This window comes from Drosophila yakuba, chromosome 2R, assembly GCF_016746365.2.
Source record: "Drosophila yakuba strain Tai18E2 chromosome 2R, Prin_Dyak_Tai18E2_2.1, whole genome shotgun sequence".
In the NCBI taxonomy this organism is placed as follows: domain Eukaryota; kingdom Metazoa; phylum Arthropoda; class Insecta; order Diptera; family Drosophilidae; genus Drosophila; species Drosophila yakuba.
This window is the reverse complement of record NC_052528.2, coordinates 12,280,840-12,307,345: the sequence shown is the minus strand read 5'-3', so window position 1 is coordinate 12,307,345 and position 26,506 is coordinate 12,280,840. Positions and strand designations below refer to the sequence as shown.

At 46.0% G+C, this 26,506-nt stretch overlaps 9 protein-coding genes across 16 annotated transcripts; 4 read left to right on the top strand and 5 right to left on the bottom strand.

Annotated features, from left to right (window-relative positions):
• Positions 1 to 189: 189 nt before the first annotated feature.
• On the bottom strand, positions 190 to 930 carry LOC6530293 (mediator of RNA polymerase II transcription subunit 29). The gene has a single exon (XM_002091185.4). It carries the CDS (start codon positions 838 to 840, stop codon positions 274 to 276), a length of 567 nt encoding a protein of 188 aa, XP_002091221.1. The 5' UTR covers positions 841 to 930; the 3' UTR covers positions 190 to 273.
• A 541-nt stretch (positions 931 to 1,471) lies between these two features.
• Positions 1,472 to 2,517, top strand: LOC6530292 (probable N-acetyltransferase san). The gene is made up of 3 exons (XM_002091184.3): positions 1,472 to 1,622; positions 1,749 to 2,072; positions 2,150 to 2,517. Exons 1-3 carry the CDS (start codon positions 1,615 to 1,617, stop codon positions 2,370 to 2,372), a joined length of 555 nt encoding a protein of 184 aa, XP_002091220.1. The 5' UTR covers positions 1,472 to 1,614; the 3' UTR covers positions 2,373 to 2,517.
• A 17-nt stretch (positions 2,518 to 2,534) lies between these two features.
• On the top strand, positions 2,535 to 3,983 carry LOC6530291 (putative gustatory receptor 47b). 2 transcript variants are annotated; one of them, XM_002091183.4, is made up of 3 exons: positions 2,535 to 3,476; positions 3,540 to 3,701; positions 3,763 to 3,970. In XM_002091183.4, exons 1-3 carry the CDS (start codon positions 2,535 to 2,537, stop codon positions 3,901 to 3,903), a joined length of 1,245 nt encoding a protein of 414 aa, XP_002091219.2. In that variant the 3' UTR covers positions 3,904 to 3,970. The 2 variants fall into 2 exon arrangements, with proteins under 2 accessions (XP_002091219.2, XP_039228665.1); XM_039372731.2 differs by having other exon boundaries at positions 3,540 to 3,983.
• On the bottom strand, positions 3,950 to 10,107 carry LOC6530290. 3 transcript variants are annotated; one of them, XM_002091182.3, is made up of 4 exons: positions 9,980 to 10,107; positions 5,170 to 5,358; positions 4,461 to 5,095; positions 3,950 to 4,226 (listed from the first exon to the last, which is right to left on the bottom strand). In XM_002091182.3, exons 2-4 carry the CDS (start codon positions 5,330 to 5,332, stop codon positions 4,023 to 4,025), a joined length of 1,002 nt encoding a protein of 333 aa, XP_002091218.2. In that variant the 5' UTR covers positions 5,333 to 5,358; positions 9,980 to 10,107; the 3' UTR covers positions 3,950 to 4,022. The 3 variants fall into 3 exon arrangements, with proteins under 3 accessions (XP_002091218.2, XP_039228667.1, XP_039228666.1); XM_039372733.1 differs by having other exon boundaries at positions 5,170 to 5,345; XM_039372732.2 differs by lacking the exon at positions 9,980 to 10,107 and adding an exon at positions 9,197 to 9,645.
• Positions 8,606 to 12,288, top strand: LOC6530289 (uncharacterized transmembrane protein DDB_G0289901). Of its 2 annotated transcripts, none has more exons than XM_039372727.1 (3): positions 8,606 to 9,021; positions 10,544 to 10,694; positions 10,742 to 12,288. In XM_039372727.1, the coding sequence occupies exons 1-3, from the start codon at positions 8,835 to 8,837 to the stop codon at positions 12,240 to 12,242; spliced, it is 1,839 nt and encodes a 612-aa protein (XP_039228661.1). In that variant the 5' UTR covers positions 8,606 to 8,834; the 3' UTR covers positions 12,243 to 12,288. The 2 variants fall into 2 exon arrangements, with proteins under 2 accessions (XP_039228661.1, XP_002091217.1); XM_002091181.4 differs by having other exon boundaries at positions 8,607 to 9,021; positions 10,769 to 12,288.
• A 15-nt stretch (positions 12,289 to 12,303) lies between these two features.
• On the bottom strand, positions 12,304 to 13,152 carry LOC6530288 (translocon-associated protein subunit delta). Its single transcript, XM_002091180.3, has 2 exons — positions 12,784 to 13,152; positions 12,304 to 12,718 (listed from the first exon to the last, which is right to left on the bottom strand). Exons 1-2 carry the CDS (start codon positions 13,021 to 13,023, stop codon positions 12,458 to 12,460), a joined length of 501 nt encoding a protein of 166 aa, XP_002091216.1. The 5' UTR covers positions 13,024 to 13,152; the 3' UTR covers positions 12,304 to 12,457.
• Positions 13,153 to 15,341: 2,189 nt separating this feature from the next.
• Positions 15,342 to 19,016, top strand: LOC6530287. 3 transcript variants are annotated; one of them, XM_039372728.2, is made up of 4 exons: positions 15,454 to 15,706; positions 15,806 to 16,257; positions 17,181 to 17,806; positions 18,126 to 19,016. In XM_039372728.2, the coding sequence occupies exons 2-4, from the start codon at positions 15,833 to 15,835 to the stop codon at positions 18,722 to 18,724; spliced, it is 1,650 nt and encodes a 549-aa protein (XP_039228662.1). In that variant the 5' UTR covers positions 15,454 to 15,706; positions 15,806 to 15,832; the 3' UTR covers positions 18,725 to 19,016. The 3 variants fall into 3 exon arrangements, with proteins under 3 accessions (XP_039228663.1, XP_039228664.1, XP_039228662.1); XM_039372729.2 differs by having other exon boundaries at positions 15,342 to 16,257; positions 17,184 to 17,806; XM_039372730.2 differs by having other exon boundaries at positions 15,450 to 16,257; positions 18,138 to 19,016.
• A 53-nt stretch (positions 19,017 to 19,069) lies between these two features.
• On the bottom strand, positions 19,070 to 21,310 carry LOC6530286 (CD63 antigen). Its single transcript, XM_002091178.3, has 3 exons — positions 21,112 to 21,310; positions 20,052 to 20,240; positions 19,070 to 19,968 (listed from the first exon to the last, which is right to left on the bottom strand). The coding sequence occupies exons 1-3, from the start codon at positions 21,172 to 21,174 to the stop codon at positions 19,501 to 19,503; spliced, it is 720 nt and encodes a 239-aa protein (XP_002091214.1). The 5' UTR covers positions 21,175 to 21,310; the 3' UTR covers positions 19,070 to 19,500.
• A 1,362-nt stretch (positions 21,311 to 22,672) lies between these two features.
• LOC6530284 (extracellular superoxide dismutase [Cu-Zn]) lies at positions 22,673 to 26,373 on the bottom strand. Of its 2 annotated transcripts, none has more exons than XM_002091176.3 (6): positions 26,235 to 26,372; positions 24,504 to 24,573; positions 24,210 to 24,437; positions 23,908 to 24,136; positions 23,807 to 23,828; positions 22,673 to 23,027 (listed from the first exon to the last, which is right to left on the bottom strand). In XM_002091176.3, the coding sequence occupies exons 2-6, from the start codon at positions 24,564 to 24,566 to the stop codon at positions 22,916 to 22,918; spliced, it is 654 nt and encodes a 217-aa protein (XP_002091212.2). In that variant the 5' UTR covers positions 24,567 to 24,573; positions 26,235 to 26,372; the 3' UTR covers positions 22,673 to 22,915. The 2 variants fall into 2 exon arrangements, with proteins under 2 accessions (XP_002091212.2, XP_039228669.1); XM_039372735.1 differs by lacking the exon at positions 22,673 to 23,027 and adding an exon at positions 23,034 to 23,274 and having other exon boundaries at positions 26,235 to 26,373.
• Positions 26,374 to 26,506: the final 133 nt, after the last annotated feature.

Sequence of the window (26,506 nt, the reverse complement as noted above, 5' to 3'; positions counted from 1 at the left end):
ACAGAAGATCTATTTCACTTTTTAATATTCTTGAGTAAAGGCCTTAATAATTTCCAATTAATCACCATTTTTTATATTTATTTTATTCGTTTCCAAGTCGCTCGCAATTTTTTCCTTTCGCCTCTAAAAATTTGATCCTGATTACATTTTCACTTTTCCAAAGTAGGCTGCCCACTGAAACATATATCATCGATAGATCTTAACTAAGGATATTTATTTACTTAACTTAAGCCAAGGCGTGGCAAATTATAAAACCTAATGCTACTATAACTATCAATCAGCCTGTGAAATGTTCTGCGCGGCGCTAATCAGAGTGTCGTGTATATCCTTGGCGGACTGTATGTGAACGCGGACCGTGTTCAAGTAGGTGGGATACGGAATGGGACCGGCGTTATCCGGCATAAATGTCTCCATGCGCATGGGCGTCACCGGACCAGGCAAATAGTGATTGGAGGAGTTCTGCTGCTGGAGGCACTGCATCGCCGTCTTTAAGTGGATTTCGATCTGGTCGCAGCAGGCGTAAAAGTCTTCCAAGTGCTTGTCGAACCGTGGGACGTGGTGGGCACCCGTGTCCCTCTTCAAGTTGTCCGCCAGATTATTCTGCTGCAGCGTGAAGGCGCTGGACCGGATGGTTAGAAACATGGACTCCCGCAGTGGTCCCAGTAAACTCTTCACCCTGGAAATGTTGTCCAATTTTTCGGCCTGCTGCTGCTGCTGCAGTGGCTGCGGCGGTTGCTGCTGCTGATGCTGCACGGGTCCTGGGGGTCCCGAGGGCGAGGATTGCATTACCTGCATCATCTGTGGCCCAGACATGGGCATCATGTTCATGTTGGGATTCATGTGGCACTCGAAATCGATGGATATTGAGGGAGGAATATACAAACAGCCGCGAATTGTTTTCTTTTTCTGCAGAACAACCCGTTAGGGGATTTCTCACATTCGCGTTCGCTAACTCATGGCGCATATCGAATATAATATAATTAAAACTAAAAATCGCTAAGAATTTAAACGTTGTACTGTAAAAATAATAAAATCTCGAAAAAACTAATTTAGCATAAAAGGACTACCCAATATGGTTACGGATTATTCCATATATATATACATTTTAACATACCATTACTCAAACAAGTTTTAGCAACAACCTCTGTTGAAACTCAAAGTTAGTCATTATTGAAAATGTTCATTTTCTTACTGACTTTTTTTGACAGCTTGTATTAACCGACCGGAAAGAACTTTTGGCTCAATTAGTGTATATATATGCAAAAAATACGATCTGCAATCTTTCATGTTAGCATTATTCGAAAATATAGCATCGAAGATGGAGCTTATATATCGCAACGAATTTTGTAGACTAACAGTTTATAATTTTTGAGCATATAATAATACTATTTTTGCTTTTTATTTTTAAAGTTTTTTTGATATAAAAAAAAATTTTCGGCTTGCTATAAAATAGCTATTTTGGTTGCTCAATGGCCGGCGTCAATAACCGATAACGATAAATTGCGACCAGCAACCCGGACAATCAGCAACAGCTGAGGCGCTTAAAACACATTTTTCTATTAGAATTTTTTGGCGCAGGGCGCGTTGCTAAAGTAACAGAAACAGATAAATAACATGACTAGGTGAGTGGGTATCTTTGACGGCCACTTGCAGGATCGTGACTGTAGGATATTCCCCGGAATCATAACCTAAAAGTGGCGCTTGGTTCGGAAAAGCTAACCCATCTCCCAAATCTTTCCCGCTTGCAGGAGCAGCATCGAACTGGGCGATGTGACGCCCCACAACATTAAGCAGCTGAAGAAGCTCAACACCGTTGTTTTCCCGGTCTCCTACAACGACAAGTTCTACGTGGATGTCCTGGAGGCCGGCGAACTCGCCAAATTGGCCTACTACAACGACATTGTGGTGGGCGCCGTCTGCTGTCGCATCGACACCACCGAGAACCAGCGGCGCCTGTATATCATGACCCTGGGATGCCTCTCCCCGTACCGCCGACTGGGCATCGGCACAGTCATGTTCGAGCACATCATGAACTTCGCCGAGAAGGACGGAAATTTTGACAGCATTTTTCTGTAAGAAAAATTATCATTTTTACTTGTGCGTTTTGGAAAAACCAGAGTATGTTTATTAAATCGAATTTAAATTTTAGACATGTGCAAATCAACAACAACGGAGCCATCGAGTTCTACAAGAAGTTTGGATTCGAGATTGTTGACACCAAGGAGCAATACTACAAGCGCATCGAGCCGGCGGACGCTCATGTACTGCAAAAGGCGCTGCGACGCACTGCACCCAACTCAAACAGCTCCGCCAACAGCACCGCCGCCAACTCAAATTCCCGTAGTAAAGCACGCCAGTTCACATTTGTTTAAAGATGAATTTCAATATGTATAACAAACTGACATGTAGAGGCGGCCAAAACGATGTATTCAATTAGTCCGATCATATCTATGTGTAATCAATAATAATTACCCCTGCGCGGGAATAAATAGCTCTATACGGCTTGGCCAGTCGAAATTTACGTTACTTGGGCCATGCAACGCGACGATGGCTTTGTCTACTGTTACGGAAACTTGTACAGCCTCCTGCTCTACTGGGGATTGACCACAATCCGGGTGAGGAGTCCTGGTCGTGGAGGAGCGGTCTCAAACAGGTGGACTGTGTGCTATGCCCAGTTCGCGCGCTGCTTTATGATTGTCTGCTTTATGGCTAGCGTGATGACAAAGCTCAGGGATCCCGAGATGTTCGCTGTCATGTTTGGACACCTCAGCCCGGTGGTCAAGGGGATTTTCACCTGGGAGTGCCTCAGCTGCTCAATCACCTACACAGAGTACTGCCTTTCGCTGGACTTGCATAGGGAGAGACACATGCAACTCCTAGCTAAAATGCAAGAGTTTGATCAGTCCATTTTAGTGGTGTTCCCTCACGTACAGTGGAACTATCAACGCGCACGACTCAAATATTGGTATGGCACTATGATTGTCGGCTTTTGCTTTCTCGCCTTTTCCATCTCACTGATCTTTGATACAACGCGTTGCACCTGCGGCATACCGTCCACCGTGCTGTTGGCCTTCACCTACTCCCTGCTGACCAGTTCCGTAGGATTGCTGGGTTTCGTGCACATAGGTATCATGGACTTTCTAAGAGTTCGTTTGCGTCTGGTGCAGCAGCTACTTCACCAACTTTACCAAGCGGATGAAAGTCCAGAGGTCCGCGACAGGATTGCTTATCTTTTCGGCATATCCAAACACTGTTCGTTTCTCCTGGCGGAGCTGAATGGAGTTTTTGGATTCGCCGCAGCTGCTGGTATCTTCTACGATTTCACTATCATGACCTGCTTCGTCTACGTCATCTGCCAAAAGCTGCTGGGGCGAGAGCCCTGGGACCTGGAGTACGCCTGCATGTTGCTGCACGTGGCCATGCACACCTACAAAGTGGTCGTCACTGGCACCTATGGGTATTTACTTCAGCGAGAGGTGGGTGACCTGTTAACTTATGCAGACGCGTCAATAGATATATAGCCTCCGGTTTATCACTAGAAACGCAACTGTATGCATTTGTTAAGCCAATACTCGCAACACTTCTCCGACCAGGATGTGGCCCGCCGGCAGACGGAGGACTTTCAGCATTGGCGCATGCACAATCGGCAGGGGGCAATGGTGGGCAGCACAATATTACTCAATACTTCTACCATCTACGTGGTGGGTGATACCTTGACCACCGGACAACCGTGCTTTTCTGATCTTTTACTTATTCTGGCAGGTGTACAACGCCATGGCCAACTACGTGATTATCCTGGTGCAGCTGCTGTTTCAACAACAGCAAATCAAGGATCGCCAGTTGACATCGGGCAAAGATGTGGACATTGTGGGCCCAATGGGACCAATTACTCACATGGATTGAATATTTGTTGCAATTGTTTTGAAGTTAATATAACAAAAATGTTTGCTTTATTTCTATTGTCCATTAAGACGTTTGTTTAATTACTTCTATAGTTTTAGTCCCAAATTAAAAAGAAAGTGTTAATCATCAAAAAAGTGCCAGCTGCACCGTGCGAAAGATAGATTGTCTTGTCCAGGATAGGTTTTAAGTGTGGAGTAAGCGCTGTCCAGAGCATCACTGTAAGCGAGGAGCTGATTTGGGTTGAAGTTTGTGAGTAGATTCAGATCCGATAAAAAGTACGAAAGGTGACCGTTGTCAAAGGCATCTGCAAGATCGCAAAGTAACTGCAAAAATAAAAAAAATAGTTTTATTTTTAATTAAATAGAATTAACAGACTGACACCGATAGGTCCAAGTATAAACACCTGGTTCTGCTAATCAGAAAATACAACTTTTAAAATACGTAATTTAGTTTTCAGTACTGACCAGTGCATCAAAATGTTTGATTAAAATAATACCCTACTCTAACCGTATTAGAAGTATTAATACTTATGGTTATACGTTGTATTTAGTACGCACATCTAGAAAGACATACTCCAAAGAAGAGTCTTTGAAATTGTCCTCCTCTATTAGAGCGTTGGCCAATGAAACCAAGTGGTATTTGCGAATTTTGGGCAGGTTCTTGGCTTCGCACATAGCCTTCAGCAACATTACGGCGTCTCGGATCTTCTTGCCGCCCTTTTTAAAATAGAATTTCTCATTTGCAGGGTGGATCCTCATAAAGGTGCATCCGTTTGACCGTTTTGGTCCTGGTGCCTCCTTCGGGACAGCGTGGCAGTCGAATCCATCGAAGTGAATCTTGATTCCCGGCACAAAGTCGATGGAGAACGTACGTTTACTTGATTCAGCGATAATGGTGTGGCAATTTTGGCCGCGACGATACCGCAGTCGATAGCTCCTCACCGTGCGGTCGTGGGCATTCATAAGGATGCACTGCATCAAAGTTTGGACCTTATCCCGGCTTAGGTAGCAGCGGTTATCCAGCAGGTTGTCTGCTGTGAAGCTGTTATAGGGCACATCCTTTAAGTCCAAGTGATACATTCCAGGACGATGATGGTCCGTCCGCACGAAAATATCCTTGAAATAGGGAAACTTAAGCACTACCATGACGTCGTAATCGCTGTCAGAATTTGGGATTTGCAGAGCTCTGCTGCCTAAAAGGTTAAGAATTGTAAGCATGGTAATTAATGAATAAGTCATCAATTTGTTATCACATACTATAACTTACCAAAATCGAAGTATTCAACCTCAAATGTGGAGGTCAACAAATCATTAGCCATTACTATCCTACGTAGTATATAGTCCCGCACAGATTTGAAGTCGTCATCGTTCGATGTGTCGTACAATTTATTGGCCATGTATTCCAAATATTTTTCAAATGTGGAACCCATATTTGAAGTGGGGCTTAGAATAAAAACTTGAAAATGAAATAAAGTCAGACAAGCTTATAAATTTAATCTTTTAATAAATAATTACATTTTTCCAACTTGTTATGTCAGATATACGGATATATTATTTAAACTATGAACAAATTGGACTGTATAAATAAATTATCCTAAAAGTGTGTATATGTATGTTCATATTTATGGTATGTGTGTATGTATTTTTACCATAGAAAACATAAACTCTTGAATTTTTTTTAAATGGCCTGCAATTAAGGTGCCCTTGACTTCAGAACATTTGTCATCATGTAAGCGATTTATGACTTTGTTTTAACAAATTGAGGTATGATGCATAAACTTTTGCTTAAATGTTGATAACAATACTGTGACAAATACATCGCAATAAAAAATAGAAGGAGGTTATACATGAGCGCAATGGAAATATATTTGCTACTAGTAAGGACATTTAACAGAAATATATACGTATGAATATTGCTAGTTGATGATATCAAAGCGAAACAATCTGCTAAATTGAATCGATGTCTTGAGAAAACTTTAGTTTGGGGCTTAATCAACACAAAATACAAAATAGATCCTGGGGGTCAATCAGGTGGTGTACAATTAAGTAAATATGTATGTATTGCTTGCAGATTGCATCAAAACTCCGTTAGGCGGTGTTCATATAAAAATCGCCTACATTAGGTACACGCACACCAATGGATTGAGTATATACATGTACATATGTGCATTTGAAGTGCTTACATATACAGCTGTATGTATATATGTACGTATGTATGTATATACTGGCGGCCGCATGTATATATATGTTATACATATGTATGTATGTATGTGCACACGCAAAGCGTTCGCCTACTCCGCAGTCCGGACATCGTTTATCGATTTGCGAAAGGCAACAACACAGCGACGGCAGCTACTACAAAAACAATCAACAGCAGCTACAACAGCACAGCTTTACCAGCGGCGGTAGGCCGCTCTCCCCCGCTCACCGCCCCCCGCGCAGAGCTCAGTCCTTCCAGCTAGCTGGCATAGACCATAGCCCCCTCCCCCTTCCAGGCAACAACACCACAGACCCACACTCCACCCCACCCACTCTCTTTCTGCGGCACTGCTACACACAGCGGCGCACATACACACGTACACATGCACACACACAGAGAGAAGGAACGGCCCACACACACCCATACATACAAACGTACAGACTGGCAGCCAGGCCTTCGACGTCGAACGCCAAAACGCCCAGCGACCCACTACCCGCCCGCCTCTCCACCCCCTCCCTCATTCCACTTCACCTCACCCCCCTAGCCCACCACTCCCCCATTCCACGAAATGCTGCTGCTGCTGCTGCCACTGCTGCCTTTTGTTGTTGTTGCTTTTCCTGCTGTTTGGGGGCTGGCTGTTGATGATGATGATGGTGGTGATGATGGTGATGATGGTGATGTTGGCGATGATGATGATGATGGCGGCGATGATGACGTTCGGAACTGGCAAACCGGGAGCTGTGGGTGCCAGAGGGAGGGGGTGGCGATGGGAGAAGTGAGAGGGGGTAGAGCAAGAGCCGGCCGCCAGGACTTGTGCCAAAAGAGTGAGTGAGAGAGGGACAGAGGGGCACAGAGGCGGAGACGTCGCTGCTGCGAGTGCGAGTGGCGGAGGGCAGGGGGGCAGAACGAGGGAACGAACAGCAGGAGAAGGAGAAGGAGGTGGAGGGGTAGGGAGAGGAGGCGAGACGAGAGAAAAGCGAAAAAATACTTATAATAAAAGCAACAAAAAACCCGCACAAGCTGAAGAGATACAAACGTACACACGCAGCCAAAGCGCACAAGCACACACACATACACACATACAGGCGCCGTCGTCGTCGCCTGGCTAAATATTCGCCAGTGTGTGTGTGTGTTTGTGTGTTAGTTTGGAAGGAGCCAAAGCGGTAGGTAAGTTAACTGGTCGTAGGTTCGCAACAACAAAACCAGAGTCACAGCAGCAGCACTAGCAGCAGCAACAGAAGAAGAAGAAGAGACAGGGAAAGGAAACGAGCGCGAGGAAGAAGTAGTGGGGAGCGAGGGCGATGGGGTGTTGCTGAGGAACGCGGATCGATGGAGCCACTTGGCTGAACCAGAAGCGAGTCCAGCAGCAGGAAAGGGGCTCAGCGACAGACTGTTCGCGTTAAAAGAATTTAAAGCTGAAGAAGCATCAAGCTAAAATATTAAAAGTATTTCCTATTCGAGCGAAAATAATTAGTTGTAAATATTGTTGTGCTTCGTACTGACTCCAAAAACTACAGGCTTAAAAAAAAGTTTACCGTTTTTCAGGGCACCCCCTCCACATGGTGATTCATGTACGCCCCTGAGCAGCCTCGCCCACTCCTCAATTTGGCCCATCCTGCTCTCCCCTCTCCACCTCTCAGTTTCACACAAACCTCTTCGCTCTCTATTCACATTTTTCCCTCTCTCAAAAGCGGCTGTCCTAGCGGTACAAAAAGCTCTACCGAGCCAAACTGATAAGGATAAGCTAAGATCACTCTCTTGAAGCTCTCCTTGCACAATTCTCAATCGTTATGATATCCTTTCGATATGCCATTGCTTATGCTGTGACCTTGAACTTGGCTGGACGAGACGGGCACGTGACAATCAACAGTTCCATCTTCTGCATTTTAAAATGCATTTAAGCAGCTCTTGCAGCACATTTCGCCTGCCACAAAGTGCGGGCAGCATCGCAATTTTGTCGCGCTTGGGTTTTGTGTCCACACATATACATATGTATGTATATACTGCAGTACATATGTATGCACATACCTAGCAGTATAGTGCAACTAGCCCTCTGGTTGTTTTTTCTATGTGGTTGCTGTTGCTGCTTTTCCTTGTGGGCGGTTAACGCTCAAGCGGTGCGAACGCCCATGTTGCGCCCCTTCTCTGCCCGCCCCCTCCGCCAGCTCTCTGTTTTTTCATCATGATGAGCTTGCCTGGTTGCCTGCTTGTTCTTGTTCTTCTTTACACGTCCTCCAACGACGTTCGCTGTTGGGGCCCCGGTTTTGTTATTGTTGTTGTTGTTGTTGCTTGTGCTGCTGTCGCTGGTTGTTGTTGGTTCGGGCTGTCTATGCATGTATGTGTGAGTTTCTGTGTGCGTTTGTGTGTGAGTGTGCGCGCGCGGCGGTAGGTGGGGGCGGGGCGGGGCAGGGCAAAGCAGGGGCGGTGCGGCCAGGGGGAGCGGTGGAGTGGGGAGCGTACTTGTGTGTGCATGCAGCTCTCGGCGGCGTCGTCGTCGTCGTCGTTTCATTCAAGTGTCCAACGTTTGCCGGAGCGGTCGCACACAGAACGGTAGTCGGATAGTCGGACGGTTGGCAGATTCCGATTTTTGCGCTCGGTCTCCCCTCCGCTCTCTCACTCACTCTCTCTCGTTCGCGCGCGCTCTCTCCTGCTGTGGCTCTCTGTGTACTGTTAGCAAGGAGGCGACCGAAAAATAAGGAGCTTGCCGAAACCGTTAGCAAAGCGCCGTTAGCATGAAGGATGTGAAAGTGGCGCGCGCAATCAGCGAATCCTCGACTACTTCAGATAACACCTCCGATTTCATCGAGATCGTGAAGAAGTACGATGTGGTGTACAACAACCACAATCCGGATTACAAGAACGTTGAAGTGAAGCTGAAGGTGTGGACGCAAATCGCCGATGAGATAGGTCTTTCAGTGGGTAGGTAATAATTACAAGTAGCACCACCCCCTCATCAGCCATGCCCACCACCACACCCCCTTCCACCCAGCAAACAAGAAGGCGCAGGAAATGGAATTACGTAGAACCCACGCACACTCCTGCACTGTATATACATATGTATGTACATATATACAACCTTTGTATATGTACATACCTGAAAGCGGCCAAACTCAAACCGCCCGGCCTGATATTTTTCGTACGCTGGTACATATATGTACGTATGTATTTATATAGAAACTGTACGTACATATGTGTGTGTGTGTCAGTTGGAGTGCGGTCGGCAAATTGCAGCGAGAAGCAGAAACAAAAAAAATAAAAAGGAAAACACACTGGCACGCAGAAAAAACAAACAAAAACAGTCGATGAGCGAAAACTGCGCGCTCTCTGATGCTGAGAGAGAGAGCGAGAAAGATAGTGACCAGGCCGGAAGGGGGCGGCTGTGGGAGTGGGCAGGCGAGAGCTTTTCAAAACAAAAACATTGCGCACGGCGTTGCCAGGTGGAAAACTGTTACCCAAAACAAGCAACCACCTGTGCTGCACTTTTTAATCATTGTATTACTTATATATTAATTAAACTATAAGACAAACAAAAATAAATATGTTATCTTTATCACACTTTAATTTTATTTTAATTTGTATTATGAATAAATAGAGCCCCCTGAACTAGCCTCCTTCATTCATTCGATCTCCTCACCATACATTTGTTACTGCAATGCCGGTTTAATTCTCTGATTCTTTTGAATACAGCTGAATTTAAATGTTCTAGAACTCAACTTCTAATGAAATTCTCTAAAGATACTACGCATTGCTTTGCATATATATACATACATATACATACAACAAAATATGTATTACTTTTACAATGAAGTCTCATATTTCAAAGAAAAAAAATGTGCATAAATATGTAAGTTTATGGTAATATATTATTATATTTTACCAGTGATTAAATGATGTTATTATTATTCACCAGGCACTACGGAAATTCAGAATACCGATGATTAAAGTTCTCTAAATTCCGTTTCTATTTTCACAAAATAAACTTGCAGCTTGCTCGTTGCACTGAAGTCTAATGAATTAAAATTCATATAAAAAACTCCAGTAAAGCTGATTCCGGTGAATACGTATTTCGTTGGTTGTAAACGGCGGTCACACTGTCGAAATTTGAATTCGAAATTCGCAAAAATTAAAACAAAAGTCTCAGTCTGAGCTTAAAAATACTGTAGGTTATTAATAATTTACAATCTATTATTAAGCCGCAACTGTTTTAAGAATTATCAGCTCTGATAATGAAGTATTGTCAGCGAACGATAGGAAGTCGGTTGGGTGCAGCTTAAAGTTAATATAATTCTCAACAATGAATAATGTCTGAAAAGTAATATTTCGTAATACACTGCCTTGTTTTAAGCCACATGGCTGCCATGTTGCAAATTACTAGGTGCATAGCCATTTAACTATTTTGTATGTACACATGTAAACTTTTCTTATTACATTTGATTTTCAGAGGCCTCAAAACGGAAATGGAAAAATCTAAGGGACAGTTATACAAAGTATCTTCGCTCGTTTCGCGTGGGCACGAAGACGTCCAAGAAGTACCAGTACTGGGCCCATGCGGACCACATGGATTTCCTAAAGCCCTTCCAGGGACCGGGCAGGTGAGCACTCCACACTCCACACTGCAATACGTACAACCGTTCAATAGCCGAACTGGTCCTCTGACATCTTTTAGGAATTCCGCGAATGGGAATGGGAAATCCAATGATGAGGACGACACAGAGTGTGATTTTGGCTACCAAGTTTTGGCCAAGGCAGCCAGCAATGGAGGCGAGGATGAACTGAAGATAACCATTGCCACTGCATCAGCGGGCTGCTCATCCATTGGGACGCACACGGTTAATACCTACACGACAGCTTTGAGCAGTACATCGGCGTCCGGCATAACATCAAGTTTGGGCGCGGCCACGCCCCCCAATATGATCTCTCCAGGCAGCAATTTGGGCGGCACAGGAGGAGGAGGTTCCGGGTCCGCGGGACCGCAAATCCACAACAGCAATAGCAATGGCAGTGCCACAGGGAGTCTAAACTGTGCTGCAGTGGCGCCGCTCAGCTCGATGACTCCACCTGCCACCAGTGGCAGTAATTCCGCCGTAGTCCTGCCCCTTCCCATCTCGCCCGCATCCTCAGCCGCTGCCGCAGCTGCTGCCGTCAGCAAGGCCAATGCAAATGCACTGGCCTCTTTGGCTAACCATCTGCCCATGGGCTTGGGTGTGGGCGGATTGGCCCAGCAGATGTTCCCGCTAGCCACGCTCAAGGCTGCGGCAGTGGCTGCTGGTCTTCCTCTGCCACCTACGATCACGCCGCCTGGTTGCAGCACCGGAAGCGTAACCAACAGCAATGTCGGTTGTCTGATCATCGAGCCGCATCTCTTTGCGGCGGCGGACAACTTCAAGAAGGAACTGACAGCGGCTGCGGCTGCTGGAGCACCACTGGGATTGTTTCAGAACCTGGCCAACCAAGTGCAGAACGCCAATCGCTTAAACGGCAGCTGTCCGAGCTTACCCATGGGCAATCCCACGCCTCCACCGCCGCCGCCAGCGCCACCAGCCTCCAAAGTGCGAAGGGTGCAACCTTCGCCGCAAACCACGGCCATTAATCTAAGTTGCTCGGGAGGAAATTCCGGACAAACGCAGCCACAGCAAATTCCACAAATTCAACAGCAACAGCAGCCGTCGCCCGCCAAAACGCGTAAGATTTGCGATCCGCGTTTTCCCAGCGATTGGGACGTGTCTGCTGTGCTTCAGGCCAACAGGGAACTTGACGCAAACACTCTATTCTTTTTGAGTCTGGCGCGGCAGGTGCGAGCCATGCCAATGAAGTTTCAATCGCTGGCTAAGATGCGTTGCATGCGAATCGTTAGTGATTTGGAGCTAGAGCTGGAGAACTTTGATTGCAATGGCGGAGCGCCACCGCCGGATGATTCAGGCGGAGGAGGAGCTGGTAACCTAAAGTACTGCAGCATAGATACTCCACCACCGCCGCCGCAGGACGGCTCCGTGGTCATACCCCCGCCGCCAGTCGGCCCCGAGGGCTCCACGGAGCACTTTGTGTATGTGATGTCGCCGTCGCGTGTGGAGAGCATGATCGACATCTCCTCCGACGAGGAGGCGACCATGAACGGAGCGCCCTCCACGGGGCAGGTTTAAGCGTATTCGTACAAGTTATCTCTAAATTAAAATTAAATTAATCTCAGCTAGGTTCCTTCGGTTGGTCTTTCAATCAGTTTATTTTGGAGCGGCGGGTGATCCGATGCTTAGGTGTACAAAATGTGGAAAAATCTCTGGGACCCGGCAATTTGATGGTACATGACTTTAGTGCGAATGAATTTCATTCAAGATCTCGATGACGAAGGCATCTTTACTTAGGACTGCACCTTGCCCTTGGTGGTGAAGGCGAAGTAGGCGAATCCGCCGACTAAGAAAGCGGCCAGTAGTTCAGCCTTGATCCAGGGACCCTTGTAGGCACCCTTGGTTGGCACGGAAATGTCCAGCAGCGATTTCACCGATGAAACCTTGTCGCCATCGCGCTGTGCCTTGCGCACATTGGCATAGCCATCCTCGTCGAAGAGACGCACCTGAACATTGCCGCTGCTGCCCTGCTTGATATCCTCCACCCAGCTCACCTAGTGCGGAACCAGGATTAGTCTTTACACAAGTCCAGCAAGGGACTACTGTTAGTGGTACTCACCTGGTACTTGTTGTCGCCCACTTTGGCCACCGGTAACACCTTGCCGCAAGGGAATTCGGCGAACAGGCTGGCGGGAGCGGATCCGCTGCACTGCAGCGTAAACTCGCCCACATGGGCCAGCTGGGTCAGAATCGTGGCATCCTGGGTGCTGAAGGAGCTCACTGTGGCCTTGCAGCTTCCGTAGACGCCGGACGCACAAACGGCGGCAATCAGGCAAATAGCGAACAGTTGACGGGACATCTTACTGAAGTTTTGATGTGGTGTTTATTGAGGAATCGGTAGAATTTTTGGAACTCAGCGGCAATCCAACTCGGCGACCTGCGACTTTCTTTCTCTCTGGAATCGAACGCCACGACAGCACCATACGTCACGTCACTTGACAGCTACGAATATTGCCGAAGTCGCCCAGGTCGATGGTCACACTGGTCGCGGCCAGGGATGGAAGCTCTCCGTCTAAGATAGCTACAAAATAGCTAGCAGCCGCTGTGAAAGGTTATAACTAAAATACAGTTTTCAGTTTTTGGATAGCGGTTATAGTTGTAGCCAAAACATTTAGTCACACCTTCCCTATACTTATGTTATATATATGTACATGTACATATATATGTTCACCTTAAGGAATGCTAAGTAAAACATATTTCTTTGTGTCGTTTGTAATTATTAGGCATAATTATGAATAAAGTTCGCATTTAGCTTTCGTATATATACAAATAATATTTTTAAGAAGAAGACATTCTTTTTTGTAATTGAGTTGTTAGTAGTTCTCTATAGAAAAGAGTTTCCTGAATTTCCGGTTTCAATGCAATTTTTCTGGATTCTAATACCATGACGAATTTTAAATTAAATAACGCATATTTAAGTGGTTGGGTTCAGTTATCTGAAAGTTTAGGGTATTAGTCGTAAATATAAATATAAACATGAAGTGTATGGGACTTAAAACTGTTTTCCAGAAAAATAATGAAATTTTGAGAGAACTGTAATTGAAACAACATTTGAATGTTTCAAACAGCATATGTGCTGTCCAAACCCCGAACTTCAAACAGATCGGTAGTTGCTTTTTTTTTTTGGGCAAACACCTATAGTTTCTTAGTTAAAACGTCTTTGAGGGGATAACTTTTGCAATATATTTACTTGTGTGGCTGACTTCATTTGAAATAAGTAAGTATATTTGGTGTGAAGTGCAGGAAACGGTAGGTGGATAGATAAAGTCCAGGTCGTTCCAGTCACAGTAAGTTCGTACCGACTGCACTTCTAATTAAAATAAGTTTTTGTCTGACAGTTTCGCTATGGTACCGTTCTGTATTCGGTTACGACTTGGTCCAATATTTATGGCACTTCGATTGCAATTGATTTCGAATTGCAGCAGTCGGAGGAAGTGGGTGTCCTGTCCAATCGGTGGGGAGTCTTCAAAGGCGGGCCATAAGTATTGCCTACTGACTGGCAGTGATTAATGCCCATCCGCCTTGAATGGGGCTTTGTTTTAAGTACATTTTATTGGCAATCGGAAAATCGGATACTATCGTATAAATACTTTGGCTAACAGGCATACATATGTATGCCTGTGGCTGTGACCTTGAAGTGGGCCTGATTTGGTTTTGCTTTTTTTTTTTCGGTTTTATGCCATTTTGTGTTTGTGTTTGCCGCCGCTCGACTCGGCTCCATTCTCCGCTATGTTCGTTACTTTCCTTTGATTGCCACCGCGCACGGAACTTTTCCACCGAACTTTGCATGTCTTTGATGAATTTGAAATTGTCACAAATGTGAAAGTTTTTCACTTGCCATCCCATCCGCAGATACAGATACAGATACTCATACTAATACCCGCATTTTGCCAACAACTGAATTTGCATCTAACATTTCGCTGACATTGAGCGACTTGTACGCATTTCTCCTTCCACCTCTCCCCTCTCCCCACTCACCACTTGCCAGCATTTTCCTGTTTTCTTTTTCTTTTTTTTGCCACTACTCATTCATTCATGGCCGGATTTGCATATTGCCAAAAAATGCCGTAATCCTTTCGATTAAGAGGCGTTCGGTGGGTGGTCCGCAAATGAAAACAAAAGTTCGTGCGGGTTCATTGAGTCGCAGTCGAAAACTTGCCAGACCCACCGAAATTGCACGTGTCTTTGGGCGGAGTGGGTTGATCCGGGGCTGGCAGGTGGATCGACGGGTGCATGGCGCAAAATCAAGTGCACTTTGACCGGAAACTAATGTGCTACTTCAAATGGCCCCACAGAAGCAGGCAGGATTACGTATTATCATTGATGTGCATTGTATTTCAAGAGCTCCAGGTCCCCAATCCATAGAAATGTTCCACTAAGCCGATGCTAAAATACATTTTCTATGTAGAGATCGAGACTTTTGTGAACGTGTAAAAAGCATTATCTAAATCTTCGAGTAAGGAATATCCGTTTTTTGAAGATTTCCCCTATTCTTATTTTCCCTAAGTCCTGGCAAATTCTTTCAGTGTATATCGGTGGAGGGTTGTCTGACGTGTGGGTGTGAGCAGGAAATGGAACAAAGAACCGAACTGTAAGGAGAGCCTGAGCCAGCATAACAGGCGACTCCTTGCCAACGTTGCGATTTTGTTGATTGTTTGTTGGCAACATAAACGAACCCCCCAAAAAACCCGATTCCGATTTCGATTCCGGTTCGGAGTCCGAAATTCTTCATTCACAAAACGCAGTCGGTGCAGGGCATTCGAGCCAAGTGGACGTGGAAGCCACCTCGATCTCGGCCAGACGGGGATCGCATTCCCAAAGTGCCTTTCGCTTTCGTGACAGATCACCCTTTACGGTTTACGATTTGCAGTTTACGGCTGTGGGTTTCCATTTCAGTGCGACTGCTTTGTTGACAAAGTTATTGCCTCCGGCTGTTAATGATTTCGTAATTTCTATGAGCCACATTGATTGGCAATTGAAACGTAAGGCACCCTTCCTGCAACTCCGGCCCAGGAGCTCTTCACCACCTTCAGGGCCCACTCCATTCCGGTAACCACTCATTGTCACCGTTGCTAATCAAGGTTATCAAGGATAAACTGGCTGTAACCATGTCGCTGTCTGTGGCCAGCCGTCGTCGCCTCCAGACGACAAACGCTCCATCGTCCGTCGTGAACCCATCCTCATCCACATCCGGCGGGCGCTATCAGCTGCCCTTGTCCGTGCGGAAGCAGCACTCCTTCATCGAGCCCACGGCCAGATACTCGACTCAGCAGAGGGGCTACCTCTCCAGGGGCCTCTCCGTGGGCCGATCCATCGAGAACATCCGCCAGAAGCTCTATCCAGTGGGCAGGCAGGCGTCTCTGGCCGTCGAGGAGACCACGCCGAGGACTGCACCGCGCATCACGGCGTCACAGGTGCAGGGCTTACGGCTGAGGGAAAGGAGTCTGGTGGCCTGGTCTTCCACTTCGTCATTGCTCAAGGACCAGGAACCGGAAAGAGCTGCACCGCAGGTGGAACCGGCCGAGACCAAGATGTGAGTACTGTAGCTAGGAAATAGTTTTCACAAGGAAGGGATAAGGTTTTCTATGAATAAGTTACTCCTCACTAGCTTGAAGCTTTAGATCTAATTTGTTTAATTTGCTTGAAGTGCCGAAAGGGATATATGCTACATTTGCTGGGCTGTCGCACCTATGGAAACCCACTGGGGATCCCTATGTTTGACCTTGGTGCCAGCGCACTGGGTGCGTATACGTAATAAGACCAATAAATCCAGGCGTAATGGCTGTCCTGATAGCATCTATATAAATATGCCGAAAGTGACACTTTCGATATGGGCGGGGCGTCGCGTCAAGTTCTGTGTGCAATTTGCATGCTTCACGCCCAAATCAAACGTCAAAGTTTTATGTTCCAGTGCATAACACACGCTAGACATGCTCAATGTAAGGAAGGAGCCACCACGCAAAGCACCACCCACAAACCACCACCCACCGCCCACCGCCTGGCGGCACACTTAAGTCGATCATTGGCTTGAATCGCTGACAAGATAGCTGGGTGAAAAGCGGAAAACTTGCCTGATAGCGGCGATGGGTTCAACGGCCGCCAGATTCGTGGACTCACTTTCATCGGTCGGCTTTTTGGGCGCCAATTGGCAACGTAATTGACATGGTTTCCTTTCACCCAAGTGGGCGGTGGGCGTGGCGTGGCGGAATCCAACACCCAAGTTAATTTCTATTTCTGTGCCTTGCATGATTCGGAATCGAGAACAGCATAAATTGCCCCGCAACTAATGCCAAATAATTTGATTTAAATTTAGCCGGGTGGCGGTAGTAGGTCACTCGAAACTTTCCATTTTCATTTCCTATTTCCCACTTTTCACATGCATTTCCATTCCCATTTCGATTTCGATATCCCCAAACGTTGCATTCTGGAGCTGCAATTTTCATTATCCGTTTGCAGCAGCGCCAAGGCGGACAAGAATCGCATTAATCTGAACATAGTGCTGTCGCAGACCATAAGGGCCACCAACGAGAGGGAACAGGAACCTGAACCGGAACCGGAAGTGGGCGTGGACGTGGACGTGGACGCGGAAGCAGAGCGAGTCAGCGACAACGAGGGCAGCCATCCGGTGGAGAACCCGGACATCCAGTTGAGCATCTCGCCGGCCCTGACCGTCCAGAGGCGTCCGCCTTTGGTGCGTGCTATGTCCGCTCCAGTCCGCGGACTGGACGAGAGCAGCAAGGGCGTGATAGCCGCCAGCAAGCGGAGCCAGCAGAAGCTGCGGCGACGCAAGATCTTCACGAGAACGCCCTCGTCCACGGTGAACCTCGATGTCATTGGGGACACCTCTACGTCCTCCACCGTCACCGGAAACGCCACCAAGAAGGCTCTAAATCGGGCGCGCAGCGTCGTTGCCCCCGATGTGATTACTCTGGTGTCCCTGCTGAGTTCCGAGGGCAGCGACTCCGAGCGGGAGGACAACAGTTCAGTGGCGGTATCGTCGCCGCCAGCTGGCGGATCGGAAAAACAGAACTCGGGCGCCACACAGCGAAGGGCGCCGTTGTTGAGGAAGACGGGCAAATCGGGTAAGTGCCAAGATCTTTGCCAAACGGTTCGAATCGGGTAAAAACTGCGCTCTACACATTTTCAAAAGTTAAAACAACATAAGCATAGTTCGAAGTTAAAAGCTTATCGAATTAAAAAATTTAGTAGCATACTTTTTTAGAAAACTACTGTATCTGTTTTACGCCGTTAACAAGTTGCTTTATTTATAAAGCAATATGTTGCTTGCATTTTTACTTATTCCACTTAATATTTTTGTTACTCTTCAAGTTACTTCCATTAAAGAATTTCCATTTCGTTGCACGTTGAAACCAGTGAAACCGAACTAAAGCTTTCTGGCAGTCTCGTTTCAAGACAGCTATCCGCCCACCTTCCAACTGGCCTCCAAGGAGTACTCGCACATGATACGCCGTGGATCCATAGCACCACTGGCAGCCCGAATCCGAGCCAATCGACCGCCCACAGCGCCGCCAGTCTCCATTTTCCTGACCGACGTCCAGGCCAAAATGGACCAGCAGCCGAAGAAGGAGGCTGGAGCTGAGTTGCCATCCGTTGCCACCTTGTCGTCGCCGGACGAGGCCAAGAAGGAGAACAACAACAATGCGGCCAACTGCGAGGATCAACAGCCGCAGCCGGACCACAACTATCCGGCGTATGTGCGCAGTCTGAAGGAGCGCGAGTGCTGGAAGTTGCACCAGAAGATGGGCGCCAAGGGTGTCAGTGTGAGCTATGAGACCGTGCTGCGGGGTATGCTCACGCCCACGGAGTTCCGGCACTTCCAGAAGCAGCGGGAGCAGGAGGAGGCCCGGGTACTCGAGGAGGCGGAGGCCGCCGAAGCGGCCGCTGCAGCCGCAATCCTCGAGAGCGGCGAGAAGGAGAGTCGCAAGCCTCCAGTCACGGCCATTGAACGCCTCTCGGAAGCTCTGCTCCAGAGCAAGTAGGGAAGTTCCGGATGGAAAACAATTTCCAGTGAAACTTGGAAACCGACCATTAAATTGCATTTGCCCCTAGAGGATGTAGCAGTAGTCGAGCACTCGTTAAAACGCAATCGCACCCCGCTGAGACACCATATCGGCGTCCACCCGTAGTTCTAGATGGTAACCCCGAACCGTAGACCCCCATTGAAGCCGTATTTAGTGAACTCTACGGAACTCATGCTTACGTGGACGCCGAGCCTGGCCGATAATTGTAGATTCAAAGTAGATCCTGAACAATAAAGAGTACTAGAAGACACCTAACAGTCAGCAATGGGAAAACTCATTTGCCAAAACGGTAGTAAGGTAATATTTATTGATAAATATGGCTAATTTTTATTCGATATTACAAAGCAACAATTTTCCATGTATTCGGTCGTAGATGATGGAAAGGTATACACATTTAATTGAAACATGGCTGTTTTTACAAAAATGCACTATAAACATACATTGAGTAGGGGATATATTTCAAGAACACAATAAGATAGACCGGATTTGAAAACTGAGATGGCATAAAACAGTGAGTCTGGCATTGAAAATGCTTTGATCTGATATGAATTGTTGCGTTTTTCATATATGTGTGTTGTCTTTCGATTTTGAGGGTAAGTTTAACGATCGTAAAGGTAATGTAAATTGAGCAGAATTCAACGGTACAGGAATTTCAACTATATAAAATTAAACAGTTATTAATTATATTTATGAATGGATTACGATTACACTTGGTGCAATTGCTTTGATGGGTATTACTTGGCCCGCTCCTGGCGAATGGAGTTGGCCAGATAGCAGGCCAGAACGATGCCCAGAATCTGGATAAAAGCAATGCCGATGCCCACACCGATCAGGATTATGGCGTTCTTCTCGATGCGATCCCTCAGCTTGCCGACACAGCCGTCCTGGAAGTACTTATCCTTGCCCAGAGCCGGTGAGTCCAGGCAGTGACCCACCGTGGTGTCGATGAACTGCGGCTGACAACAGCTGCCCGGCAGCGTTTTGTTCGCACTGAGTGTCCTCCAGTCCGCCGGGGAGTCCACTCCGCAGCACATCAGCTTCTGCTGGATGTTGTCCCAGGCCATGGTGTCCTCGCTGTTCGAGCGCTTGATGGACTCCTGCAGCGAGTTCTTCACCATTCCCTCCAGGTCCTTCTTGAAAACGCTGGCCGCAATCCCGACGGCCAGCTCCACAATGAAGATGACGGCCAGAAGGACAGCGAACTGTTTGATGGAACACAAATGGGTTAGGATCATTCTTATCGCAATAGTTATATTATTGGTTGGGAGCTTTGTAGAAAACTTACCGTAATTAGAAGCGTAGGAGACTCCTTGATCGCTCCGAAACAGCCAAGCGAAGCTATCAGGAATATGATCAGGCCCGTGACTATAAGGACAATGGGCGGTGCAAGGACTCGGCCCTCGACAAAGTGATTGAACTCACTCACATCGGCCAGGACAACGGCACCAGCTATGAGAATTCCCAAGCCGGAGATCTGCAAGAAAATTGATACCTCGGATTAATCAAATCGACCTCCAATACATCCGTTAAGCAATTTAGTTAATGGCTTCCAATCATGTCCTAATTTGCATTGGCATTTATATTTACATTCCCTATTCTAATTGAACGATAAAAATCACCCACGACTTAGTCAATGGCATTTCCATGTCGTCATTGAAAGTCGTCTGTTTGCTCGGTTGGTCAATGCGAAGGACACCCGATGTCCATGTCCTTTGCAGCACGCATACATCACTTGCATGTCGCTACAGGCAATCGGGTTTTACCATTTACAATTTCGGATTTTCCGATGGGGGAGTACCAGTCAATGGCGAGTGAGCGTGCCATTTTCCAGCGATACTTATCTAAATGAGCCAACCGAACAAGACTCGATGCACAAGCGTAATTATAGTGCTTATGGCGAATTAGAGCAAATTACGAGCGAAATAAATCGGGCAGAGTTTAACAATTCAAGAGTAATATAACGACAAATATTAGCCTGACTTATTAAAAGTACTCTTTTAGAGCTGTAATTTAATCGGTTTCATAATTAGAGTTAAACCTGTATTTTCAAAAATTCCCAGAAAATGGCTAGGTAATTTTATAAAATTTAAGATTTGATTTCTGGAATAATTGTCGACCATTTATGTTTCTAAATGTTCATAAATAAAGTCAAAAAGTAAATGTTTTTATTTATAGTTCTCTTTAATTGGCTGTTGAGTTGTTAGGAACTAATATTCTTGTACTAAATTATGTAATTATTTTAGCATGACAATAATACTTTAGTGTGCCTGGAGAACAACTTGAATTAACTCTGTTGTTATAAAATCCTCAGTGTCCTCTTGATATTTCAGTTTTGTATCACTTACCGCAAAGAGCACATTAAAGGCGAACAAGACATATTTAATTAAACTCGGACCGCAAGAACGCATTTTGATGTTTGATTTCAACTTTAGATCAATCCCAAGTTAGAACCGCTTGGGTGCGAGATACTTGGACTTAGGGATCTGGAGCGAAGCCCGTTTCGACTGACCGCACTGGGGTTTAACCGCGAACTGACCGGAGCGGCGGTCCGGCCGGGCTTTAGAAAGGCCCGGTTCTGTTGTGGCCACTTGGCGGGTTGGTGGTGGCAACGGATCCGGATGGTGGGTGGAGTTAGGTGGGGTAAGGTGGCGGTGGGGAGCGGAACAAAAGTGAAAGCGAGTGAAAGTCTTGGAGGCCCGACTCGAATTCAGGCCAGGCATGATTAGGCTGGAATCGGAATAGGAATCGGAATAGGGATCGGGCATGGGCATGGGCTAGGGGCTAGAGGCTAGGGGCTAGGGGCTGGAACTCGGTGTTGGCTTATTGCCGCACTACCCATTTCGTTGATTTAGCATTCGATAGCAAAGAACTTTGACCAAAGCAACGGCGAGGCGATTGGCTGCGTTTTGTGGGTCGCCCGGGGCTTACCTCACTTAGCCCACGGCTCCAACTCCTGGTATTCAGCTGGATTCCGGGTGGGTCATTGCACTTATTACCATAGAAATTCAGCTGGGCGCCCACGTCTGGTGTTTCCCTTTAAAGTTCAGCACTTAGCACTTGGAACTCGACCGGGCTCAAGGCGAAATTAATTGCGTGCTTTCGTGCGCGGCCAAAGAAAGTTGTAAATGCTTTCTCTTTCGGTTTATACTTCTTTTTCTCGTTCTCTTTCTCTGGGTGGGCGAATTTCGTCGGGAGTGTGCGAAATAATTAAAGACGCCCAGAAGTGTGCCACAGTCTTTCGGATGATGTTAATGTTGCGTGTCGGGAATTATGGCCCCAAGTTTCTAGAATCCCACTGGGTGACCGACCCATTCTTTGGCCAACCCTATCTGGTCGGGGAAATCTTGAAAAAATAAAAGCAAAACTGTTGCTTGACCATTAGTTTGGCGACCAGGAATCACAATCACTGGGAACTGCAGTTCTGTGAATGATTGGAGGGCAAATATTTTCTGAAGGCTGCCGCAATTTAAAGCAAATTGTGGCTCTAAGCTGGAATTCAGAAATCAAAGCTAACTGCATGTTGTATGCCCCATTTGCTGGCACATAAAGGTGTATGGGTAGGAAAAAGCTCTGTTGACGTTTGAGTTCGAATTTCCATAGGATAAGTCAGTTCTAAATATAGTTTTCCTGCCAACTTAAGGTGTTCATTTATTTGGTAACCTATTTTGGGGAGCAAACAGCTAGGTGACATGGATGTTTAGCTGGATGTTCTTTGGAATCAACATATATATTTTCGTTTATATAAAATCGATGATAAGTGTACTTTGATTTTTGCTATTCTAACAGGCAAATTGAAAGACTTTGTCTAATCTTTTTATAGAATTATAGGTAACCCTTATCTGCCGTGTTACCAATTTGAACAAAGTTGTTACTATCTAAGCACGTACAAATGGCAAACACCCGAAATACAAATAACAAACTTTATTATCGATCAATTCAAACACTTTACGAGTAGCTTAGTTAGTTCCTTTGAGTTCTCTATTTGGGTGGATAATGCTGGAGTATTATAATTACTGTTGTGGTGGTGTGCGACTAATGGTGTGTGATTGCTGTGTGTAAGTGTGTCAGTGGGGATGCGGATCTCTACGATGGCCAACAATCCCATGCCACATGCATGCATTCGATCCAATCCGGGTGCAGGTGTTGGGGTTAGTCAAGGCTGCGGGCCATGATGAGGGCCACGATGACGGTCAGGATGGAGAAGGAGTAGCGCAGGGCGCCGGCGCCACCATCGCGACATGGCCACTCGTCCACATCCGAGCTGCAATTAGAAGGTGGAACAGGCGAACGGTGTAGTCTCGCGATCTCACAGATACAATTGGTGCGACAACGGATACGGATGCGGATACGGATACGGATAGGGGTATGGGTGCGGATATGGATATGGGTATGGCAGGGGATAGCGCTGTAGTGGATAGACAACATGATCTTGTGGCTCCCCATGGGGCACATAGTACAGTGGTTGATGGCGTGGTGTTGGTGGTGCAGGTGCAGGTACAGGTGGGCCACTGGAAAACATACAATGTGAGTTTGATTGAACCCTGGTTGGACAGTAAACTTCCGATTCCAGCGGCTGTTGTTATTCCACTATACCCTTCTCTTGGCTGCCCACTAATGCTAATGATGTTAGTAAAAATGATTGGTAAAAAGCACCTCTGTCATACCTACCCACTCAGAGAAGCAACCCCAGAAAAGCGCGACAGTTTGTTTGGACCATGAATGAGGTGGTAGAACACAAGTGGTAAATAGTATGCTAATGTTTAGCTTAGATTTCGGTTAAGTTTGTTGATTTTATTACACACAAACACACGACTGGGAAGGCAGGAGGTGGAATCGAGTGAGTCAGTGAACTGAGACAGTTAATTGAGGGAAATGTGTAAGCCAAACAGGTGAGGGTGACTGATTGTGGGTGGGAGAACCGGGAAAACTGGGAAAACTGGGTAAACATTTCATTAGTTACTGGGCCTGGAGTTACACAACTACACATAAAGTATTCGAGCAGCATATTGATTTGGCTGACACGTTGGAAGGGATATTTACTTGATGCCAATCACACCGCAGGCTGCAAGAAAATTAAAAAATATATATGTATCATTATTTTTGGGATCATTTATTGATAATGTTTTACCCAGACTACTTACCAATGCGGCCGCCTGCATTGCCAGTCTTCTTGGAGTCCGTATGGTTGCCCAGGCCGAGATCATCCTCCAGTTCGTGGACCACCACTCCCCTGCCAATGACCGCCATTTTGCCAGTTAGGGTGATCACCGGATCGGTGTATGTGACGTCGATAATGCCCGAAGAGTTAACCTCCAGGTTGCCCAGATCGCCAACGTGACGCACCTCGTGATCGGGGCCACCGTGATCAACCTGGAACATACAAGTTTTATTATATACATATATAAAATATTATATATATATTTTTGAGGAATCCGGCACCTACCTTATCGGGGTTATAGTGAGCACCCATGCTGAGACATCCATTGGTCAGATCTCCCTTCTCGTGAATGTGGAAGCCGTGCTTTCCCTCCTTCAATCCCTCCAGCTGGACGCGCACATGGACATTCTGGCCACAGTCGTTCTGCGTAAAGGTCACGTTGCCCTTGACCTGGGTATTATCCGATTGCACGGGTCCGATCAGATAGGCAATGGCTTGAATGGGCATATTACGCTGCAAATGAAGTGGAGGGTCCAAAATATAAGAGGCTTTTCAAATAAGCAAGATTTTAAAACTTACCGTCTGCGCAGCAGAGCAAATGGTGGCGCAAAGGGCCAGGCTAACAACAAGATATTGCAGCATTTTGAAACTGCAAGGAAATCATTGTTAAATTAGACACGTGTACGACTGAGATAAAAGGGGCTGAAATGTTTGAATGGCTATAAATAAATATTTTTTATTAAATTGAGTACCACAAGTAGAGAAAACCGCAGCAGGGATGATCTATTGCTGAATAGATGACATAGCTAAAACTGAGCTAAATAATATTCCTATTTAATATTGGAAAATTGATGTGGCTTAAATAGCAAAAGAGGGTTGGTTTTTACTGAAGTCCAAATGGTTTTGAGCCAAATTCTTCCAATATCTGGTAAGTCTTATAATCCGAAATTCCGCGAGGCCAGCTCATCTCTGGCACTTGAATTCGAGCCCATCTCTGGTTTGGACGTCATCAGGTGCACGTTCTCTTGATTCCATTAAACCGGACAGTTGTGTGCGGAATTGAAGCGCCTAGCCTCAATTTATGAAACGATTTGTGGGTCATATATGATGTGCGAACGGGTATTATTTATGTGTGTGAATAATGAGCGATACCCAAACGAAACTAAATGCAAACAGCCTTTTTCACAGGGTTAAGTGTGTGGCTGCGGGAAGGTCAATCAACAATCTCTTTTTCGTACGCACTTCGCTTCCAAAGTCCCATGAATGAAATGGATGGGTGTCATACTTTATCGTGGCAATATTTGTTTATGGGTCCGGTTTCCTTAGGGCCTTATCAATGTGTCTGCAATATGCTGGCGATCTTGCACGCTCCGGTTCTGAAGCGATCTTCAAACGCGGTCAGTACCTGCTCTACACGTATCCTTATCTTGAACTCGGTTTCATAATTTACGATCCTCATGCTATAATCGACTAGAGCGACTGAATTTGGGCTCTATCTGAGAAACTAAAAATGCCATTGTCATTACCCATAAGTATTTTAATCTTTTTTGCTAGCTATTTACTTATTCTGGTTCAAACTGTCACGGAATGGGGCACAAATTGCAACAAATAGCCACTGCTGTCCATCAAATGCGGTTTATTAGGGCTTGTGCTTGCTGATTGAATATGATTGATTTGAATATAATAACTTTGACTGGGATTACGTGGAAACGATATGCTAATTAATATGCTTATCTGAACAATTTGTTCCTAGGGCTCTTCTGGAATTTGCAAACAAAATAGTAAAGATTACTTGATTTCCCACACTGTGACTTCGCGTCTAATTTAAATGCCGAAGCAATGCAGTTTTGAGATAAGAACAATACATAATTTCCATATATCGAGAGATAGAATATCGTAAACACTTGTTCAATCATCTGTTTGCGCTATAGAAATTGAATTTCGCGAAGCTTTAAGTTGTGGAATGCCAGGATGGATTGTAATGGATATATACACTATATGGTCTGTGGTGCATTTTTGCCTACTCATTCTTCGGGATTTATAACTGGTTACCTTAACCCACTCAAGGGCAAGCGGACAGCGCGAATGAGGCACTCAAAAATCAGTGAACTGCGTTTTGCGGTAACTGGTTTTTTTGGTAATACGCCATTGTGGGTAGTATATCTAAATCTGGTTCTAAAGTGTAAGCAAAGCAATAAATAATAAAACCGTACAATTATTGCCATTTAATTGCACTTCAGCTTAACCTTCACCTAATATTCCCGATTTCTAGCCCTTGATCTTCTTTTTTCGCGTCCGTTGCAAACTCACCTTGTTAGCAACTATTTAATAATTGGGTACTGATTGCTTTCTGCGAGAATTAAGCGATTGCACCTCTGTACCGTTGGAGAACTGCGACGAAACTGTTTCAAACCACTGGCATTGCCATCGCAAATCGACTCGCGGAGAGAACATTGGGGCAGATTTTGGGAGAGCGAGCACAGGAGAATGGAGAATTGAGAGCGCCACCAGGTGGAGCGGCGTGCATTGCAGTGGGTGGTCAGCACGATCGCGTGGGCGAGAGATCCGCTCTCCGGATTATC